At 36.1% G+C, this 23,937-nt stretch overlaps 1 protein-coding gene across 4 annotated transcripts in view; it reads right to left on the reverse strand.

The window, feature by feature from the left end:
- Positions 1–4,490: 4,490 nt before the first annotated feature.
- CNTN6 (contactin 6) overlaps positions 4,491–23,937 on the reverse strand; it is a 172,904-nt gene continuing 153,457 nt past the window's right edge. For all 4 annotated transcript variants that reach the window (XM_039219879.1, XM_039219880.1, XM_039219878.1 and 1 more), the window contains 6 exons: positions 18,094–18,328; positions 17,866–17,981; positions 16,315–16,501; positions 6,464–6,576; positions 5,535–5,703; positions 4,491–4,676 (listed from right to left, as the gene is read on the reverse strand). In XM_039219879.1, coding sequence (XP_039075810.1) covers positions 4,576–4,676; positions 5,535–5,703; positions 6,464–6,576; positions 16,315–16,501; positions 17,866–17,981; positions 18,094–18,328 — 921 coding nt within the window. In that variant the 3' untranslated portion in view covers positions 4,491–4,575. The remainder of the gene's footprint in view (positions 4,677–5,534; positions 5,704–6,463; positions 6,577–16,314; positions 16,502–17,865; positions 17,982–18,093; positions 18,329–23,937) is intronic.

The following is a 23,937-nucleotide window of genomic DNA, read 5'->3' on the forward strand; positions in this document are numbered from 1 at the left end:
GGCTACATAAATCTGTCCAGAAAGGAAAATATGTGTCGTAAGCATCATTCTCTCTGCCCAGGACTGTACTGAGTGCTTTCAAGAAGAAGAATAGCAAAAATAATGGAGCAGATAAATTTACCTTTTTATAAAAATTACCTTGCTATGTAAAGAAATGAAAGAACTCCTAACAACTATTATTTATAATTTCATTAAAGAAAATAAATGTTCATATGGAAAATAGAAAGCGAATAATCTCCAAATTTTAAAATAATGAAGGAATTCAGAATTTTTATATTTTTTCTACATTATTATCTTTATATTAATAGCTTGTTATGAAAGGTTGAACAGACTTCCTAAGCCTGTGGTTCATATATATAAACAATAATTCCAAAGAACCCAGAACCTTGATAATAAAGGCATACAGATTAAGATCCTGACCTAAAGCTTTAAGCCAAACTCACTAATTTGATGGTAATGAGATAAAGAAGTTAAAAAAAAAACCAACCCCCAGTTATTTTAAAACTTTTTATTTTCTCAGAAGATAAAAGCTTTAAGTAATGATAATAATTGAATTGATTTTTATAAAGTAACCTATTCTTTTTTGTCAAATAATTTTATTTCAAAATTGAACACATAAAGCAAACCAGTATTCATTCTCAACTTCATGTCATCAAAGAGTAGATATTTCACCACATAAAACAAAAAAAGTTGCAATCTCCCAAGTATTTCACAAGTTATTCATTATTAAAATCTCTTCATACTGTATGAATTTTTTCATTTTGCACTGAACAATGAAAGTTTTATCACAGCTTTGCACTTGGGGACCTTTGAAACACCAGCAATTCTCAGTGGAGGGTACAGATAGGTCAGAATCTCTGAAGGTTCTTTGTGGCTTGAAAAAGAATACTCAATTTAGTCATTGTTTTAGTAATGAAAATTCAATTAATTCATAGTTAAAGAAAGCTCAACACAATCATTTAAGTTAGTGCAAATATAGAAATAAGTTGGAAAAGTTATATATATGTGTGTGTGTGTTGTGAAAAGTAATGAAACACTATCTTATACTAAAAGTAGTCAACTATGCAGCTTGATAGAAAATTGTAGGGTTTTAAAGGAACTCAGAGATCTTTTATTCCCACATCTCATTTTACAGGTGAAGAAACTGGGAAGAGTATTTCAATAATTCCATTTCAAAGTTGATAAGGTTAGAGATGAATTATTTGAAATTATCGAAAACAGCACTGTGATGGTTAATTTTATATGTCAACTTGACTGGGCTGCAGGGGGCCCAGATATTTAGTTAAACAATATTCTGTGTGTGTGTGTGTGTGTGTGTGTGTGTGTGTGTGTGTGTGAGGGAGTTGCTAGAAGAGATCAACATTTGAATCAGTAGATCGAGTGAAAAAAAAAATGGCCCTTCCCATTATGGTAGGGCCTCATCCAATCTGCTGAAGGCCTGAATAAAATAAAAGTTTATGGAAGAAAGAACTATTTCCTTGCCTGACAGTCTTTGCTCTAGAACATTCATCCTCTCCTGCCTTAATACTCAGATAAGAAATTATACCATAGGTTCTCCTGATTCCCAGACTTGGACTGGAATTATGCCACTGGCTCTTCTGGGTCTGGAATTCTTTGTTTCCATAATTGCATAATAATTCCTTATAGTCTCTCTCTCTCTCTATCTCTCTCTCTATATATATGTATATACATGTGTGACACTGTGTATACACACACCTGCACGCACACACACACACACGTTCTCTTAGGCCTGTTTCTCAGGAGAACCCTGATTAATTCAAGTACTGAGTTCAATAGTGATGTGATTACCAAATTGTTTATTTCTGTTTAATTAAATCTGTAGCTCTATAGCATATAAAGTAATAATTAGACATTTGGGAAGTGTATAAAAGTTGACGTTTCAAAATGGAGTCTATACTGATAAGACATAGAGGCTTAAAAATAGTAGATTGACTAATGAGAGAAAATGATTATTTTATTACATTTGAAATCCAAATAGAATCCAGATCATCTCTCACTGTATTTGCTGTTTAAGAGAAGAAGTCACTTATGGGTCACCTTCTGGCATACAGTTAGAAAAGGGACAGAGGCCTTGAGGGTTTTAGTGTGAAGAATAGAAGAGAGAACATGGAGTTGATTTGAACTTAACATTACCTGGCAGCCCATAGCTTTATAGGGTCATAACTCTGCTGTGTCAAGTCTCCTAACCCTTATTCCCTTTTCATTCTTGAGCTGTTTCCAGGTGCAATCACATTTTTCCTCCTTCCTGTAAGAATTATGGAAATAAACGATCATGTTTATAACAGTTTTTAACAGCAAGATACTTGCTCAATAAAAGGATCCACTGGAAATCTGTAAATGTCAGGGGAGTACTTACATCACACAGAATATCTTCCTGAAATGGACTAATGGATTCATAACTGGTTCCATTTTTCAGTGCCATTTAGTGCCCAGAGTAGGTGGACTACTTATTTTTCTTGCAACTTTTCTGGATTTTGACATAAGCAGAGGCTGAATCTGCTTGCATAGTCTATTGGGCACTTAAGGAATTACAGTAACTTATTTCATTAGGGGTTTACTTCATAGCAGCAGATGACAGCAGCTCTATTTGTTGATAACTTGCAATGCTGAATGCATTACACTTTAATCCTGATAATAGTAGTGTGAGGATGTTAAAAGATGTGCCCAAGTCTTTACTAAGAGTAGAGATTTAAATCAATGAAGAGCCAAAGCAGGTGCTATTTAGTATTAATGCCAAATTATATTCCAAAAATTTTAGTATGGGTTGACAAATAATAAATAGTAGATATTGAATAATGTATACTTTTAATACTCCAACAATCATGAATTAAAACACAACTGCAAACCTGTAAGAGTTATTGATTAGAACTGCCTTAGCCCTTCAGACTCATACACATATGACTATGTATCTAATTCACTTAATCAGGGGCAACAAAAATCTCATAGTATATTTGACTCTCAATCTCTGCTTTGCAGAGGAAGAACAAATCTTGTCTCTCACTAAGTTGAGAAAACCATTGAGACAATGAGCCACTGGTATTTCTGATTAATACATATGTGTCTTGGACAGGCAGCTGTTAACACAAGTGTGCCAAACAATATTAGCTTTTGCTTATTTATTTTGCTCCCTCAAAGCACAGCCATATCTTAGGGCATAGAGGAGAATAAGGCTCATTAATTTGTACTGTATGCTTGACACACTATTCAGGCAGGGAGAAATTCCAAACTATGAAAAGTCATTGTCCATCTGCTGCTGACTACACTGGGTATTTTAAATAGCTCTAAAATACATTAGAAATGAAAAGAACAAAATCCAGTTTTGAGGACTGTGTGATTTGAGGGTTGTGAGGATAATTCAAATATTTTCAACGTACTTAAGAGGCTATACCATGTGAAGAAAGCAAAACTAGGGTGGCCATTTCTCAACCCTAGCTCCCCAGGATATCAAGACTGATTGGCTAGGAGGTAACACAAGCTTCCAGGAGGCCAAATTCCTCAAGGCTGTTTGTGAAGGAAATGGATGGCCACATAGAATGGCATTGGCCTACTCATTAACCTTACCTGCACCCAGCTTGCTTTCTCCAGAATGTGGTTCCAAGAAGTAGGACCACTGACTGAAAAAGGTTCACCTTACAGAAGAGTCGACCCACAAAAATCTTTATAAGTTTTGGACAGTGTAGGATTACTTTTATAGTTGTAGGGAAGATTGGAGATATATATCCAATCTGTTACCAGGTTTATTTATTATAAATAAATAAATAAATAAATAAATAAATAAAGCAAGGCCACATGCATTGCTAACAATTTGTAATAATTACCTGAGACTTGTTCATGCAATTTTTTCTTAGGAGATTACAAAATTGATTAAAAAATTAAATTTTGCTATGAGAAATTGCCTGTGATATACCAGACTTGTTAAATTGTTTTATATGGGTGCTTATTTCCCTTCTTTTCTATTTCTTTACCATAAAGCACTTTCTCCTGCCATTATTATTACTGGGATTCCTAGACAGGCAAGTTGAAAAGAAACATCTAGTATGTACATATATTATTGGGTACAAATATTCCTCATTCAGAAGTAAAAGCACATTACCCTTTGGAATAGCCTACATTTTTAAAGAATCCCAACTATAAACAAATAATTACATTTTATTCCAAGTAGGGTTAACATTTTTAATAGTGATGTAAATCACCTGGCACATGTAAAAATATACATATTTTCTGTAATAACTCAAATATGTTTCATATTTATCATCGTCATCAAGGGGAGTTATTCATACTTTCCATATAAGTCACTTACAAGCTACAGAAGTCACAACTCCACAGATTATTTGGCACTTTCTGAATATATGAAATCATGTGCAAACTTTAAAGTTCAAAAGTGTTTAAAGCTGTTTAATTAATGCACCATAGATATTCACAAGATCTTAATAATATACACTTTTTTCTTTCCAAATAAGTCTGTAATAATAATGGATTTTGTGATGGGGGCTGGAGAGCTTATTTACAGAATAATTTGCTTTCAAAAAAATTCTCAAAGATTTATGGTTTTATTCATCGTATAAGTGGCTGAATTGCAATACAGTAAAAAATGATTACAACTGACAGGAAATAGATGCTAAGCTCTATGATTGGAACTCCTCTGGAACTCAAACCTGCAAAATAGAAAAATAAAAGGAAACATTTTGAGAAAAAAATACAATTGCTTGTTAGATTAATTTTCAAGACCCAAAATACATACTATCATTTCTCTTCTAATAACTTGCTATGGTACAAAAGTTTCATTTACATTATATAATTTTAGAAAGTCTCTTTAGTCTTCTGTCCTAGGATATCTGTTTTAAATGTAAAAATGAAAATGCAAAATGCCCAAATTGACCAAGTCTGATGAAAGGGCAGACTAGGATATGCCAACATGTGGTGTCTGATGATTTCACCAAGGCACAACTTCAAGCAGTTGAATAAGGATTCATCTGAAGCAAAAATAATAAACTTATCATGTGCTACATCTTACTGACTGGTGTAACCTGCTTAGAACACTGTATGGAGAGGATCTGAGATTTGGGACTCAGCTCAGTATGCAGGGCATGATTGATTAGTGATGCCTGCCATGGATATGGGAATAAGGGTATGAGTACATGTGTTTCGTATTTTCTGTCCCTGCTCCCAGAAGCCTGTGAGTACCCACAGAAAAACTTCCTGATTTTTGTACCAAGAGAATTAATTACGCACCAATGACACACAGTTGTGTGTTTTCGTTTCCTTTTTTTCTTTTTGAGAATCAAATGAGGAAACATGAAACTGTTTGTAATATGTATGCATGTTGCAAATTTGAGGGATTATTTAAAGAAAGGTTGACTCATCACCTCTTGTTCACAACTGAAAATGGAAACACAGACCTTTTATGTTTTCACCCAACATTCAAACAAGAATTGGAAAGCTTCAGAGAGCCTAGATTTCGGCTGCAGCTGTCCAGATTCAAAATCTACAACAGCGATGGTGACTCAACTTACTTGACATTTTTGGAATCCTAATTTCCTCACTGCTGCTTCCATCCCCACCATCACTAACTGTTCTTATTTCAATCAAGTAGTCTTCTTCAAACGGAACTAGAAGCTCAGCTGATGTATTGTTTGTCTCCAAGATATGTGTTTTACTCTGTCTGTTTTGCCGGTACAGAATCTGAATAAAATAGTGAATCAAAGTTAAACGGACGTGTTGTTTTTTTAAAGGTCCAGACACTCTTGTGGAACACGCTACAACATATCATTATAAATGCTGTCCTCCTTGAATGGAAATATCTGGTCTATGCCTTTTCCTTAAATTTAGTCATTAAAAAAAAAAAAAAAGATTTTGTCTTTGGCCAATGCTTCTGAAATGAGAATAGACTTATCTCTATTAATTAAATAGCTTGAGGCTACTACTTTTGGAGCTTGCTGTGAAAAAGTCACTGGTTAGTTTGGACCCATTTCAAATGCTGGATACATGCATTTGCCAGAAGATGATGTCCATTACCAGTGACAGAAATAATGTGCTCTGGGTATTTGGCTATACTTTTGTTAGATTCCTTTTATGTGGTTAAAGGCTTATATCCCACTGCAGACTAAGCTCTAGAATTTCTATTTTAATATATTCTTGGATTTCATTCTCATCTCACCTTACTACCCCCACACACCATCATCTTCTGATGGCAAGGGGGAAGCCCCTGAAGAAAAAGTGTTGCTTACTATAGAGTTTTATTCTTGTTGTGCCATGACACAATTATCCTCAGAATATAAAACTTTACAATGAAGAATTTGAAAGTGCCAATGCTAAGCATTTTTCAAATAATTTTTAAAAAGATTCCAGTATTTCTATATGTATAAATTTATTTCTTATTTGGTTGTGACACTCTTAGTTCCTTAGTAATTTAATTAATAGTATTAAAGGAAAAATGAAATACCTTGTAGCCCAACACTTCAGACTCATTTTCCATGGTTTTTACATGTTCCCAGTTCAGGCATATTTTAGAGTTTGTCAGCTTCCAGGCAATGTTAGCTGGTGGTTGGCTTGGAGCTTTAAAGAGATAATCAAAGATCTAAATGAATATTAATTAGCTCGTGGTTACTGTATGGCCCATCAACATGAAATGGGACAAGAAGTCCTAGATGATTATCAGAAAAGAAGCAAACGGTTTTCAGTGTTATTTGAAATATCATACTAATTCTAATCAGAATAAGCAAATTCACTTAAATCCTGGTCATTTGGGAATGTCTTTGTGACAAACTTATGAATTAATAATGGCTTGTTACATGTTCAGTATTAATTTATTAATCATTGCTGTTTAGTTGGTTTACTTTACCAATATATAAATAGATGGAGGGCTCTGTTATCTGGTGTTGCATGTCATCATCAATCCATGAGCATATCAAACAAATTCAGGCTACAAAACTTTCATACACATTAAAACAGGGGCATTACTTCCTAGTAGTCTTTTCCTTTTTAATCTTGCATTAGTTAGGACTCTGTAACTTTAGGTAACACAATAAACTCAAGATATTATAAGCAAAATAGTAAGAGATTATGATGTATACAGGAGAATCTCATAGAACTCATGGCAAAATGCAGCAGAACTTTAAGAGGGACAAAATAAAAATGTCAAAAAGCCAAGAAGTTCTTTCTGCTTCCCACAGTTGTGTTTGCTGCATGCCCATCTTGCTATAAATGCTATAGACCTCTTTGTCATTCTCAGTGTATTTGGGAGAAATCATGACTGGTCTCCATATCTGACATTTGAAATCTACTCTGTTCAGAGATAGCCCAGGCTAGACGCCCAGGAGAAAGACAATGATTGATTACATTTGGCCATGTCTATCTCACTTTAATCAATTGTGGCTAAATGCTAAGAAAAGTGCATGTCATTGAGTATAGAGCTGATGGAAACCCAGAAAAGAGAGAATCATTACAATCTGGGTGCTCATCCCAAAAGATGTTTACTCCAAATCCAAAATGCAGTTTTTAGTTCCCAGAAATTAATGCTGACTAGGAGAAAGGTGGTAAGTAGTAAAAGAAGATGGTCTTAGAATCAGCCTTCTAAGGTACTGGATCTAGTCCATCTGGAGGATTTTACATACAAGAAAACTAGAGTCCAGGTTGGTAGGCCAGTTATCCAAAAGCAAGCAGTTGAAGGGTGGCTGTGTCACATGAGAATCCTGCTCTCTTGATTTCTAAGCCAGTGTTCCTCCATGACAACATGCTGCTTCTCAGAGATTTGAGTCCATGTGATTATTTTTGAGATTTAGGAAACTGGAGGGATTAAAATAATTTAGCTGGAAAGCAGAGGCAAAGATAAAACTACCCAGCAAGATGTTTTTGGCATCTTATTTGAATTTGTGAGGCTAAATGAGCATAATATTTAACTCATTATAACACTGATGGAAATGATTTCTTTTGGAGCTTTGACTCAACTGCTGTTTTATCTCTTACAAGTCCCGGGAAGAGTCTCAGGGTGTCTGGCATTGCATTATCTTATATTCCTGTTGGCATAAACCCACAAGGACATTATTCTTGTCCACCTAGTTACTTACACCTCAGCTGAGACATGGCCAAGATACTTGTTTCCCATCTGTGCTTCCAATGGGGCTCAGTTCATATTTTATAATGGATTTGTCACACTGACAAATAGTTATTCTTGATTGTGCTTCTTTAAATGTGTCTTTTTCAACTCTGTTTTATCAACCACTGGCACAAAGGTTGGCCCATAGAAGACATACAATTCATATGTGTTGAATAAATGACTACAATAAGATAGCTAAAGAAAAACTACTCCGAGTCCTGCGTGATTTTCTCAGGTTATATTGATTATGTACTGGGCTGTGGGCAGATCCATAGGTGACACAACGTGGCCCATCCATTCATTTCCTATAATCAGGGTCAATTGCCATGGACAAACCTTAAGCAATTCATTTGATTTATAAGACAGACAGGCCAACTGGCTTACCCATTCTCTAGTACCTTTCTTGGCGATATAGACCCAATCATAATTAAAGGCCTAAGAGTTTCACACTTAGTAAGCACTCAATGTATGTCTGTCAATATGTTTTGTTGCTGAAGGACTAGATTGCAACAATTATAGTTTTGTTAACTATTCTCCCTCAAGTATCCCAGGGTGCCTTTTCTAATCTTTTTCTCAGTTATAAAAGAGATAATATAAAAATTCTCAGAAGATACCAAAGTTTTAATATCTAGTATGCTCTTGTGGCACATTCCTTTTATCTCTGTTCTTTAAAATGAAGCACTAACATTAACGACATTGTAGAATCAATACAGGGAAAATATAAATTCACTCCTTTGATGTCATTGGCAGTGATGGACTTCGAAGTTTCATCTATTTTTGTGTCTGTTTTGTAGTTCATTCAGAGAAAAAGTACTGTTTTTAACACTACAAATCCACTGGCGAAGCTCCAGGCTGGGAGAGAGAACTGACTTCTACCAACTATGTGGACAAGGAGTTTATAACCATGGTAATGACATCAAACTGGTAGCATTTGTTTCTTCATCTACTGAAGTATAAGTAAAGTATTCTATGGACATAAAGTGAGAAACGTTCTACCAGGAATGAATCCTTGGTGTGAATGGCCAATGGCATAGATCACTTAGAATGCTTTGCTGTCTTGCTATCTAGGAGGTGGAAAGAACTGGCCTTTAAAGTCAGAGAGATATGAATCTGTATCCAGTCTCTTCCAAGAGGCCTAGTTTTTCCATCTTTGGGAGGAGTTAAAAATCTCCTAGTTTATAAGATTTTTAGCTTATATACCATAAAATATGAAATGTTTAGCACTTGGTTAGTGGTACATGTTAAAAAGCTCAAAAACTGCTAATTGTCTTTCCTGAGAGTAACAGTTCTCCACTCAGATATTATGACATAATCAATTTTTTTCAATTGTGTTCAAAGTATTTTTAGTAATAATATAATTCAAAGTGTGCAAATAATCCACTTCTTAAATATAATTAGGGTAAATTTAACATTCTCCCTTAAGAGTATTGCTTTTACTTGGCTTCTTCGGACACTTTTTAAACAACAGACAGGGGTTCCTGGGTGGCTGAGTTAGTTAAGCGTCTGCCTCTTGATTTGGCTCAGGTTATGATATTGTAGCTCGTTGAGTTTGAGACCCACATTAGGCTGTGTGCTGGCAGTGCCTACTTGGTATTCTCTCTCTCCCTCCCATGCTCTCTCTCTCTCCCTCAAAAATAAATAAATAAAACTTAAAATTTTAAGAAAATCCCTTGCAAAAAAAAGACAGATAAAGTGGTAGAGTTTCAGCTAATTATCTGGGAAATTCTTTCTTTCTTATCTTTGTCCATAAGGATGACTCCAATGCCAATGCATTTTGTCTAGTATTTAAATGAAGTTTCTGAAAGTTGATTTAGAAAGTTGCTTAATACAAACACTATTAACAGTTCTGGTTTTATGTGCTTAATGTACATAATTAAACTGGATTTCAAATATCCATGATGATACTGAAATTTCCATTACTGTGAAAATCTAAAACGCTGTCACATGGACCATATGAAACACATGCCATGGATATTTGTACCAAGTTGGTCAATGGTAAACTCAACAAAACAAGCCCTTTTCTAATTTTTAAAAGCTTTCTAGGCAATTTTCAAAGACAAAATCATTTTCTATTAATCAAATGATGGAGCAATATTAAACTAGCCCTCTACAGTTCTAATGGTTTCTTAGTGATCAATTTTTCTGTAGATGGCATTTATATTCAACTGTAGTTCACACTGTGAACTCAATTCAAAAACAACTTCTTATGTTACACTTCTAAGTAACAGCATGAGGTTGACATTTGGGCAAGAGAGAAAGAACATAAGAGCAAGATGAAATAAAAGCTTAATGCTTCCTTTATATCTAAATATGGATTGATTGCAAATTTACAGCAAGAAAAATCCAGCACGGAGTACTAGTCAGTCAATGACAGTGGCCAAATTGAACCAAAATTTACAAACACTTTGTGTTGCTGGGTCTGAATATTTCTTTCTATATAAGCAGTAGTGTTTTTTTTTTTCTTTTCTTTTTGGAATGGATGTAAATATTTTTCTTCCTTTGATTGCAATCTAAATTCCATTTAAGTGATATCTGTGCAGATCACAATATATTTGCAATGTCCCTCAGTTTTCTTTTAGAAATAGACCATTTTTCACTAAGTTGTGATTCTTGTTAAATCACTGATACTTACTTTAAAAAACCCCAAAAAGGCCATCATCATCATCGCCAGTAACAATATTAACAAAGACTTCAAAAGCTTTGCATATGCTGTTCTTCCTATTTGGAGATTCCTTTGTCCACTAGCTCTTTTTTATGATTCATGACATATCAAAATATATACCCTTCACTACATAGGTCCTCCTTTTTAAGTATTTCTCACCCTCTTATTCTCTTTGTGCTATTTTTCTTAATTTATGATTATTTAATTTTTTGTTTTGCTTTGTTTTCTTTCAGGTTACCTCTCCACTATATGTGAAAATTGCCTGAAAGCAGGGATTTTGGTTGTTTAATCTCCATCAGCCACCTAACCCAATGCATAGCTTGTTTGAAGCACTATTTTTCTTGAGTGATTGACTGAATCATCATGCTTCCAAAAAGAGACTCTAAGTCTTCTGTTTAGCTTGCCCAATCAGAATAGGCAGAGATTTTGGTAAATGTGAGCTTTGCTTTCTGAGAATTTACAATGGATGATCAAGTATCAGACTGAAAATCTAGACCGTGACAGTATGAATGTGTGATGGATGCAGAATTTTTGCTGTCACCACTATTCTGAGGTAATCTTGATGTCATTTCAAGGACATGGAAAATCAAAATTAGATCCAGGGATAGCATTTGGAATCAGAGCTATCTTCAATGTTTCATTAACGCCATTCCTCATCTTTGCTCTGGTTGTCCTTTCATGACCCTTGAAAAAAATTTCTGCAACGATTTACAAAGAGAAAGACAGTAAAAAGTGTTTTACTGCTTTAAGAAATGCAAATAAAGTGAAATCCCCACTACAGAAGAAGTACAATATGTTATGATGCATTGAGCTTTTGCTGTATGGCAGCCTCTGGGGCACCTTGGTGTACATAATATCCTTTAGTTCCCAGAGCAAACTCTGGAGGAAGTTTCATCAGTTTTTCCAATGAGAAAATGGGTTCTGAGTTATCAGGAAATCAAACCTGTCACACAGGTAGTACATGGTGGAGCTGAGACTCACAGCCAAACTTCTTTCACTCAGGAATCCCTTTCTCTTTCCAACACTCTCTCACAATGGGCCAAAGTAGTGGAACACTCAGGAAAATTGCAAATACATTAAAGGGGAAAATAGGGTAAAGTGACAAATCAGTAGGAAAGATATTTGACTGTTGACAGGCATGGCGGGGGCATGCCACACTGAGAGAATATAGGAAGTTAGGTAAGTGAATGTTGAACTGTAGAAGATCAATAATTCTGGTGCTATTATGACTAGCTAGATCAGGATACAAAGGGAGCTTGGGACAGATGGTGAAAGATCTCTTAGCCTTTGTTCCGTGGAATAGAGGAGACAATGAAATTTTGGAAGGGGAATGGGTCATGATTCAATTTTAGGAGGAAATATCTAAAGACCATTTGAGATTTCCTGAAGATTTGAGAGTTTGGAAAGAAACTATTTAGATGGTTAGAGATGAATATTACAAATTAGCACAGTGTTCATGAGATGAAGAGATTCAGAGAATCCATTCGTGTTCATTGTGTCTCAGCCTAATGGATGCCAAAACAACCTTAGTAGGCCTTTGTCTTCATATCTAGGAATTAAAATATGAAACTCCTTGATTTGTTGTATTAACTAAATGAAATAATATATGTGGAAAATTAATACGGGGCTTAGGATATAGACATGCTCAGTATTTTATAACCATGGTCAATTGAATAAGGCCTTTCCCTCAAACATTTCCATATCCTCATTCCTGGAACTTGTAGGATTAGTACTTTTTAAAACTTTTTTGTGTTTGTTTATTTTTGAGAGAGAGAGAAAGAGAGAGAGAGAGAAATAGAACATGAATAGGGGAGAGGCAGAGAGAGAGAGAGAGGCACAGGATCCTAAGCAGGCTCCAGGCTCCAAGCTGTCAGCACAGAGCCTGATGAGGGCTCAAACCCGTGAATCACAAGATCATGACCTGAGCTGAAGTCGGATGCTTAACTGACTCAGCCACCCAGGTGCCCAAGGGATTAGTATTTTTAAGTTTCCCTTTTCTTTCTTGATTAAACGAAACAAATATAAACCCTTGTAATTCCTAATTTTAAAATATTTACTTGAGAGAGAGAGAGAGAGAGAGAGAGAGAGCATGAATGGGGGAGGGGCAGAAAGCGGGATGGAGGATCTGAAGCAGGCTCTGCACTGACACCGGTGAGCTGATGTGGGGCTGGAACTCATGAACCCCGTGAGATCATGATGTGAGCTGAAGTTGGATGCTCAACCAACTAAGCCACTCAGGCATCCTCTATTTTTTTTTTTTTTTATTTCGAAAAGAGGACTGCACAGGTGTAATTAAATTAAGGCTCTTTTGATGAGAAGCAATCCTGGATCCTCCAGGTGGGTGAAGTATAATCCTTATGAGGGAAAGACAAAGGCAGGAGGGCAAAGTCAGAGTAGATACAATGACAGAAGCAGAGAGAGAATCACAGGGAGATTTGAAAATAATAATCTGCTGGTCTTCAAGATACAGGAAGGGGTCAGCTAAGGAGTACAGATGATCTCTAGAAGCCAGAAGACACAAAGGAACAAATGTTCTTCTAGAGACTCCAAAAGGAGCACAGCTTATGCCAACACCTTGATTTCCAACCACTGAACCTCGTTTTTGACTTCTGACCTCTACAAGGGTACAGAAATAAATTAGTCTTGCTTTGAACCACCACGTTGTGGAAATCTGAACAGTACCAATACAAATTGAAAACAATTTCTATTCTATTTTCGCAATGACAATGATACAGAATGTTACAGAATAAAATTAGAGGTTTAATTGGTATTCAAATAAAATGAGTTGGAGACGTGCAGAACTTCTTACTCTCAAGTCCTTTTGGCTGTGTCAATGAAGCATGCAGACTGGTGAAAGCCAAATTTAAGAAATATTTGAACAAAATTGCCATAAAGAAATTAGGAATTATAACGGTTTTTGTGTTTGATTTAATCGAGAAAGAATTTGAATGTGTAAAAATACTAAACTTCACTTAAAATTTTCTGAATATCATCTCACTTTTCTCTCAGCAGAAACATTCTAACATTACATCTTGGGGGAATTTCTCCTTGTTAATCATACTGTTTTCAAAGGATATGTTCCACACTCTTTGATGATGATGAGCACGTGTTAACACTCAGACAATCCACCAATGATCATCTTAGCATTTAATCCAAATTTTAGTTAAGGCCACTTGAAGTATCCAGTACTTGAAACAGGTCAACTGAACAAATCTGAGATCACCATGTCAAAAATAAATTTTCTACTTAAATACATAGAACAAGTTAGCATAAACTAATGCATGGTTGATTTAAGTTGCATGGACAATCAAACTGGCAAATTCAGGTTACAGAAAAATAAATTATTTTTAAAACTTTTTAAAAGTTTGAGTCCCAGTCCACCTTAAGATGATCAATAGGAACACAGGTAATATGAGCTGACCTAAGCATTGCCTCAATAACTGCACTATCATGTCTCTCTGCTTATGACGATATAAACGTGTGAGATTTTATCTTTGCACATTTCACTCTTGATATTGCCTGAGATAGGAACTGAATTATTCAGAGGAGTTTCTGTGAGTTTGGCATCTAAATCAGCTAGAGAAAATGCCTGGACAATCTTGAAACCACTGGACATTTCTATCCAGATTTGAAGATTAGCTGAAAAAGGTTAGACTCCAGAAGCACATATCATATGGGTATACGGCAGTGGCTTCATTGATTTGGCCAACATGAGATAAAACAGGAGGAGAAAGGGAATTACATTTCTAGCTAGTCAGTTCTTGAGGATTGTTCATGACCCAGTCTCTTTCAAATTATGTGGATTGGAAGAAAGCTGGTTTAAGAATTATTGGTCCCACTCTCTTTGAATGGACTGATTCCCAGAGGCTGTTGGTTCATCTGTCTGTTTCTTCTTTAGCGTTTCACAGCACTTTGTGTTTTCCAAGGTGCTCCTATAATCAGCACCTCATTGGTGCTTCACCAATGATTTGGGAAAGGGGTGAAGGCAGAGAGAACTTACACTTAGCAGATAAGAAAATTAAAGCAGAAAAATGGAATGCCTTGTCCTGTTTCAGGTCATGAATCAGTGATTTATCCGGAATTAGAACACAGGTCTTTGACTTCTTGCCTGGTGATGTGGACATAAATGGATCATGTATTCTATAATCAAAGGTTTAATAACTGAGATGGTTTATAAGTTCTTTTTGGATAGGACAAATATATGTGTATGGAAAAAAACTTTATGTCACTTGATTTTCAAACTATGTTCAACCACCTTTTTCAACACACAGGAGAGAAGAATACGGCATTTAAAAGCCAACCATCCTTTTCCTATGTACCCATCTCTTAGTCTTCTTCAAAATTAAACAACTCTATTTGAACTACATAATGTTTGAACTGTTTCTCAAAATTCAGCAACTATATGTGAATCCTCTTATTTATTGGGATTCAGAGACCAAAGAATGTGCTTTTAAAAGCCTGTGAACAGAAATAATTTATGTTTATGTACAACAAGTAAGGAATATACCAGTATTATACAGTCATAAAAAGGACATATGGCAGCTATTACTAAATCATATTTGATCACTGCGCCTCATATTATAGAATACTTGTGCACTACCAGACTCACTCATAGAACATAATACAGCAACAATCAACTACTCATCCTTTATTCAGTAGGCCTTGCCTATGTGAAAGACAGCTGGTGGACTATTAAGGGAGTTAAAAAGAAGCAGAAGAGTTAATTCTTAAATATGAGGGACTTCTAAGTACCGTGTAGTGATAAGCTATTCTAGAAAGAAAGAGCTAGACATCTGGCAGTGCTAAGACCACATCAGAGTACAGTCTAATTCTCAAATGATAAACAAGACAAATTAGAAACAAACAAAAAAACCCATTTACTAAGCATTTACTGAAGTATGTACTAGATATATTCTTTAGGTCTTTCACTTTAAAGAAAGCCTTGTGAGGAAATAAGTACTATTATTCACACATTTTCCAGGTGAGGATATTGAGATTCTGCAAGACGAAATAACCATTCAATAATCCAAGAGTGAAAGGTCAGGGTTTATTTTTTAATGTTTATTCATTTTTTGAGAGAGACACACACAGCATGGGTGAGGGAGGGCCAGAGAGAGGTAGACAAAGAATCTGAAGCAGGCTCCAGGCTCTGAGCTATCTCAAACTCATGAGCCATGAGATCATGACCTGAGGCTAAGTCACTCAACTGCCTGAGCCACCCAGGCAACCTAAGAGGTCAGGTTTTGAACTCAGGTTGGGGCAGGGCATCAGAGCCCATGCTTTTAAACAGTACACTCTTCTGTCTTCCATCTATATACTCAGAATATTTTCTTTTTTGGAATTCCTAAAAGATCAAAATGTTTTTTTTTTAATTGTTACCCAAAAGTTTCAACAATTAACTGTATTAAAGGGACAAACTCATCAAACAAAGCAGAAGGTAAAATGATGAGGTGGGAGGAATGAAATGGAGATAAGCAAAGGAACATGTTTCTATTTATAGATGAATCTTGGTCCCTGCAGCGGGATGCATACTTACGAGACTTTTTGGTGGTAACATTGACTGGAGGGCTTGAGGGCCCTGCCCCCGCAGTGTTGTAAGCTCTCACAGAAGCAAAGTAGATAGTATTAGCTTTCAGCCCTGTGATGTTTTTAGTTGTGACATTCCCACTGACTCTAATTTTCCCAATCATGGATTCTTTGGAGTCATCTGTCCAGTATAATATCTGATCATTAAAAATAAAGAACAAACAATTCATTGTTTCCCAGCAACTATCAACCATGGTAGGGTATGGGAAGAAACAGGAGCATAAATAGAAGAGTATTTTCTAATTACAGTGGTTATACAATAAAAACAAAATAATCAAAGTCCAAGATTTATAGGGAGGAAATTAAAAAATAAAAATTCACAATGGAAATTAGAGAATCTAGAGGGTTTTTTTTTTTTAGGTTACCAAAATAAAATATTGCATGAGCTACCTAAAAGGTTATCAGCTTTAACAAAGTGTATATAATAACTTGGACCAAAGCAAGATCCATACCATCAATAACAGACTTCAGTTATGTTTTGGTCTTGATATTTCCTCCAGAGTTCTTTGAGTGATATGTTAGTTAATAATTCAACTTATATCAGGCTCTTCCTATACATTTAGCCTTGATTTATGCACATTGAAAAAGACAAAAGAGAATAAAGTTTGGTGCCTGCCTTTGAATCCCTTATAGTCTAGTTGAGAGGCTAGAATATATAGACAAATAAAAGGCAGAGGATGCATTCCAATAAGTGAAAAAATGCTGTGGGAATTTGAAGAATCCCAACATCAGGGAGTGATCAGAGAAGAGTTAGAAGAGGAAACTAGAGATGAGCTTTCATCAATAAATAGGATTCAGATAAGAGGTAAGACATTCCAGGATTAGAGTAACAGAGAGACCTATCATATGAATAGAACTTTCTGTTTGAACCAGAAACTGCATTAAAAACAAAAACAAAAACAGTGTAAGGAGCAACTAAAGGGGTTAAGAATTATACTTTTACTGTAACTCCAAAAAAGATTAAATGTGTAATCCATTTGGGGAATCACTGGATTTGCAAGTTAAAGAATAATAAGTAGGTAGGAAGTCTCATTGTTTAACTTTGTGAGAGCTAAGGCTCATAAATGTGATTTACCTCATTCAGTACAGACTATAAAGGACGGGTTAAGGAAAATCTAGGGTGTTTTTTTTTTCCTTATGATTTAACTGCCTTTTCAAGATGACTACATCTACTCAAGTCATGTTCCAATTCAAAGACAGCTTTTTCAGTGAAATTCTTTTATGATTCAAGATCATTGAGGATTAGACATTTATTATTCCCCAAGAAACAAATATGATGGTGATTTGAAGATATAAATGAGATAATTACCTGGCCATTTTAAAAATGGCTACCATTTGTTAATTTGCTTGCCTAAGGTCACCTAGAAAGATCTCTTCTTTACTCCACTCCACAGCTATAGACATATAGTATTATATGCTAAGAACTAGGTTAGCAGTACTGAACAAGAATTTGTAATTAGCTAGCATATTCCCAAATGGAAGTGAGATTAATGTGGATTACCTCATAGCCCAGCACTCTTCCAGTGTTTCTATTCCAGGCAATAGCATTCCATGAAACCTCCATTTCTGAAGCAGAAAAACTCTGGGCAGAAGTTCCTCTTGGGGCCAGTTGAGGTTCTATCATTCAAAGAGAGACACAATCGTCTTTAGTAGAGTGGTTCATGGAAAATGAATGCAGAATATGCATACATTCTCAAATCTGACCATTCCAGGGCTGACCACAACTTACCATCTTCCCCAGAGTAGACAATGGATACAGTACTCAGAGATCCTTCTCCTTCATTATTATATACACCCACTTTCACTTCAAAGGGAGAGAGGGGGGTGATGCTTTCATTTCTGTAAACAAACCTCGATGATTCCACAGATGGTACTCTTTCCTTGGTCCAGGCTGTTGAGCCAACTGGCCGCAACATGATGATGTATCCAAATTCCTCTCCATTCTGTAGTTCTTCTGGAATTGACTTGGGCAGAAGTGATCAAGCACTGAGTATTTACAAAAATATTTCATAAAGCTATTATAATTTTTATTGATTAATTGGCATTTTTTTGTGTAGACAAACAAGGATGTTAACCATGTTTAATGAAACATTGAAAAAATAATACTTTTATTTGAAATACCAAGTAGGAAAATGATCCCAATTAAAGATATTCAAATAAATAAATGAAAAATTTAAATGGAAATGTAAAACAGGTTTTACATGTTTATATCTCTTTCCATGATTATTCATTGAGCTGCAATAATGAAATGTAATAAAAATAGTTTAGAAGATTGTGAGATTTTTAAGTTAAAACATAATTTGGATATGAATTTTTAAACTCAGCACAAAATTAACTTATTAACGATTTCAATGCCAGCTTTGTTTTCCTCTCGTAAAATTTTCAACAAATTCTTGTAAGATACAGATAATATAAGTATTAGGTAATAATATTTGCTTTAAGACTTATAGAGTATAACTCAAACAAAAAAGCATAAAAGACCTCCTTGTATTTTTAAAACATACATCTTCATTAGTAGTAATATCAGGGTGTGCTTTTCCAGACATTTTTAAAAGAACAAAACAAAACAAAATTGGCTTATTCCCACAGTGACCAAATTGTGTAAGACTCATCTAAAACCTAAACTTATTAAAATTACGAAACAAAAATAGATCTAAGTTCCCCAGAACTCTACAGATATAAATAATCACATGAAATAAACACAAAAAATAAATGTATGCTTGAATTTAGATAGATATTCCATCTGTTTATAAGAAGGTTGTATTTAAAAATCTATGAAAATGTAGGCTTGTTTTTAAGAAAAATTTCTTTCTTATCTTTTCTTTTTGAAATATTTTGATACACTACTAAAGGCATGCCTGATAGGACATTAATCCTTGAGTCCCACATGCCTACATGTCCTTTTCTGAGGTTTCCTTTACCCATACATATCCATTCACTGTATCAAATTATCCCGAGACCTGGACCACATCTAATTAGGCAGCAATGGGCACCAGAATCAATGGTGCCATCTTAAACACTATAAGGTGCTGGGTGCCAAATCTTTGCATTCTGTTGTGACTGATGGACCCCATGGATTCCTCTCCTCTACAGAGTTTGAATATGAAACACAGGTGGGGGCAATACTTGATAAACTTAGAGTAGGCAATCTGAAAAAAATACACAATGAATACAGTAGGGAAAATGAAGCAGTAGAAGCTGGGAGGAAATGGCAGCTATAAATCACATAGAGAAGAGACAGAATGTAGCAGTTACTGAAATAAGAAGCTGTAAGTAAAGGAACGAGAAAGGAGTGAGTGCAAGCAGGAGGGACTATTGGAGCGGGAAGTGGGCCACCAGAGTAGCTCGAAGCAGACTAGAGCTCCTGGGCTCTGAACAGTGGTGAACGATGTTGCAGTTCTTCATCTGACTTGCCTGCTTGGTTAGTGAGACTTTTTTCCATCTTCATTACCTCCCACGTAGCTTTAAAATAAATCCCCATTAACTGAGACGACCTGAGCTGGGCTCTGTTTCTTGCCATGTGGAACAGTCTAACAAATACAGAGAGTGAAAAGAGGAAGAAAATATACAGCTCCTAAAACCTGGGGAAGGAAATGTTTCCTTGTATTAACACTTTCACAGGGAGATCAGAATTAAAACAGTTAATTTTTGGTGGAATGGAAGAGATTTATGAGACCTTAAGCTACTTGCTAGAGCATTAGATATGTTTTGATGCTCCTCTGATCTCAAATTTAATCAAGATCTTTAGCTCATTTGAGAAAGTGAGGGACTTTAGTTTTTGTTAGTCAAGACAATTTGTGTTTCTCATGATGTTCCCTCAAGATCTGAGTCTAACACACATAGTTTAGATGGTGGGGGTGGGGGGACGGGGGAAAGATACCTATTTTGGGTCATTTTATTCTTCCCATAGGGCAGGGGATAAAGAGCTGTTTAAGAGGGTCAGAACAAACGTTTCCTTCTTTAAGGAAAGCCAAGTGTTCAGTAGAATAAATTCAGAAATTCTTCTGGTAGTTAAATCTATTAAAGTTGGTAAAGACTAAGAACAGGATCTTTATTTACAAAAAAATTTTAATGTTTAATTTTGAGAAAGAGAGAGAGATAGAATGCTAGTGGGGCAGGGGCAGAGAGAGAGGGAGACACAGAATCCAAAGCATGCCTCTGGCTCTGAGCTGTCAGCACAGAGCCTGACGTGGGGCTCAAACTCACAAATTGCGAGATCATGACCTGACCTGAAGTTGGACACTTAACTGACTGAGCCACGCAGGCGCCCCTAGAACATAATCTTTAGTACAGACCAAGGACACAAACTGGCCTAAGAGCCAAATCTTGTCTGCAGCCTGGTTTTGAAAATAATAAACACAGTCGCAACCATTCATTTATATATGATATGTGGATGTTTTTGATGATGATGGGGGGATGGGAAGTTGTGAGAGAATGTGTATAGTCCACAAGGCAGAATGATTTTCCTGACCAACCCTTTAAAAAATATATATAATATATATTTATCAACTCCTAGTATAGGTGTTTATCTCTTACTCCACAGTGCTTTATCCCCTATTCCTAATTTTATAGTCCTATTTCATATGACATATTTACCATAAGTATCTCAAACTTGAGAGTATCTGGGAGTATAACTTATGGTAAGATGGAATAAAGATACCCTTAAAAAAGGAACTGGCATTTACTACATTCCAAAAGTTACATATTGTGTCTAGGTTGCTGGAAACAAAACAAACCACAACAAATAAATAAACACAAAATATGCTTTACTTTGGCACTGGAGAAAACACAAGGAGGATGTTTATTATTATACCATGGTGTACTTACATGAGCAGCAGTCTGGGGTGACCAGTAAAGCTGTCACTTATAAACCGCAGTAGATTCTGAGTGAATTTAGAATGGTCATAGGATGTGCTTTAGTTTTGGAAGTCAGTCAGATAGTATTCCATCTACCATAGCGATGACTTTGGTCTGGAATGGTCTACATTCTCAATTTCTTTTTTTAAAACATAGTTTAGAGAAGGCAGGGTGGTACCTTTCCTGACCTTTTGCCATGCTGGATTAAGATTGTCTTGTCCTGTTGACCTCTGAACATTCAGACATTTTTAAAATTTATTTTTGTACCCCCACTGCTTGGAACAGAGTTCCAACATTCATTTATGTTCACTGAATTTGAAAGAGCTGCTAAATGCCTTCTTGGGGCTTTAACTAATGTATGTGTTGCCTTCTAAATATATATAACCTATTCCTTAAAGAAGTTTGGGCATTGGAAGAATTTGGCTCAGTAACTGAATATACATGATGCCAAATGTGAATGATAAATGGGAAACTACATTCATTACTGCAGTTTCTGCAAGTATTTACATATCTGATACCTCAAGAAAAAACACACAGAGGAAATTACTTTGACTTAATTTTTTTTTAAATAGAGGCCAGTAAATGTTTTCTTCAGAAGGCCAGATAGTAACTATTTTCAGAAATGGGAGACCTATGGGCTCTTGCAACAGCATGAAAGCAACAACACATTATACCTGAGAGGATGGGTATGGTGAGGGAGAATCTGTGTATGAAAACAGGGAGCAGTCCAGGTCTAACCAAAGGTGATGGTTTAAGGAAACGTGCACACTATAAATCAAGGAAAGATTTTTTTTTCTTGTAACTGACACTCTATGAAAGAATAGTATACATAGGGAGAGCCTGGGTGGTTCAGTAGGTTAAGCATCCAACTCTTGGTTTCAGTTCAGGTCATAATCTCACAGCCTGAGCCCCACATCAGGCTCCATGCTGATGGTGCGGGGTCTGCTTAGGATTCTCTCTCTCCCTCTTTCTCTGCCCCTTCCCTGCTTGCTCTCTCTCTCAAAATAAACAAATCAACAAAAATAATTGAAAAACAAAAGAACAGTATACATAGGATTTCCCATTCATCTCAAATATCGAATGTGCAAAAACATTTAACAACTTTGTAATTTCTGACCTTAGAGGAGAAAAAATAATGCATGAAGTCAGGCAAAACTCTCTGTGCACTATGGTGAAATGTTTATATGGCCTTCAAAGAATACTGAACCCCAAATAACCTACTTACCATCACCCAAAATCAAATGTCTTATAGGCTCACTTGGGAGTCAATGTCTTTGTGGGAAATGTGTTCAGAGGATAGGAATAATTTGATTCAGTTACTGCTTAAGGTGGAGAGACAGGGACTTGTGCCTATCCTGAACCATGACATCATGTATGGATAAGTGGAATTCTAATATAGGACAAAGTAAAAGAGTATGAAACAAGACCTCTGTGCTCAACTGCTGCATTAGCCAACACCCATATCACATTTCTTGTTTTTTCTTAATTTTAATTAATTAATTAATTTTGAGAGAGAGAGAAAGATTGAGCAGAAGAGGGGTAGAGAAAGAGAGAGGGAGAGAGAGAATCCCAAGCACCCTTCATGCCATCAGTGCAGAGCCTGATGCAGGGCTCAAGCCCACGAATTGTGAGATCATGACCTGAGCTGAAATCAAGAGCCGGACGCTTAACTGACTGAGCCACCGTCATGCCCCTACCCATATCACATTTCTAAGCATCGGTGTTCTTATCTGAAAGTGGTGTTACCCACCTCCTAACATCGCCTTGAGGACTGAATGACATGAGTGCCCAGTGCAGCACAGAAGCCTTGTATGTGCTCTACAAGTGTTGTTCCCTCTCCTTCAGGACTCTGAGAGGGTCTTCCCTCAGTACACATCTACCCATACAATAGGCACTCCGGCAGGCCACACCACATTCCAGGCACTGTACTGGGCTCACAATGTGTGTGTGAAACTGCATGTTCAGAAGGAGGAATGACTTTTAGAGTAGTTACACCTGACTTCTGCCTCTGTCATTTAGAACTCTGAGAAAGCAACATCTCTGTGTAGCAGTTTCCTCACAGACAAAAAGGGGTTACTCCCACTACTACTCTTTCTCCATATTTAATGTATTTCTGTAAGGAATAAAATGGACCACATAGATATACAAGGTGTTTAACTCCTGCAAGGTCACTTACAGATGCAATGAATTATACTTACACAACAGCAAGGTTTCTAAACCTCGGCACTATTGACATTTTGGGCCAGATATTCTGTGTGGTGGGGGCTGTCCTATGCATTGGAGGATGTATTACAGTATCTTGGCCTCCACTTAAAAACAAACCTCCCCCAACTTCTCTGTCACAACCAAACATGTCCTCAGACACTGCAAAATGTCTCCTGAGAGACATAATCACTCCGTCTTCCAGTGAAAACCCCTCTTGTGTATGTCAGCCATGATGATTTTTAATTAAAACATCCATGGCCATCATGCTCTTAGGCATAATATTAAAATGTTCAAGGAAGTGGCTGCTTTGGCAGTATGAAAGTTGTTATCAAAATGTCAGAAACATGCTCACCGGTAATGAAAAAGGGCAGGGTTCTTTTATCAGTTATAGCTGAGGCTCAAAGCTGACAACAAAGTTATGACATAATATGCATTCCAAAGAGAGGCATCAAGCCATTGATAGGCAAAATTTAGTCCATCTTCTATGACAAAGGTATGTCAAAGAAGTGTT

The sequence above is a fragment of the Hyaena hyaena genome, unplaced genomic scaffold (genome assembly GCF_003009895.1).
Source record: "Hyaena hyaena isolate Hyena2069 unplaced genomic scaffold, ASM300989v1 scaffold_845, whole genome shotgun sequence".
In the NCBI taxonomy this organism is placed as follows: domain Eukaryota; kingdom Metazoa; phylum Chordata; class Mammalia; order Carnivora; family Hyaenidae; genus Hyaena; species Hyaena hyaena.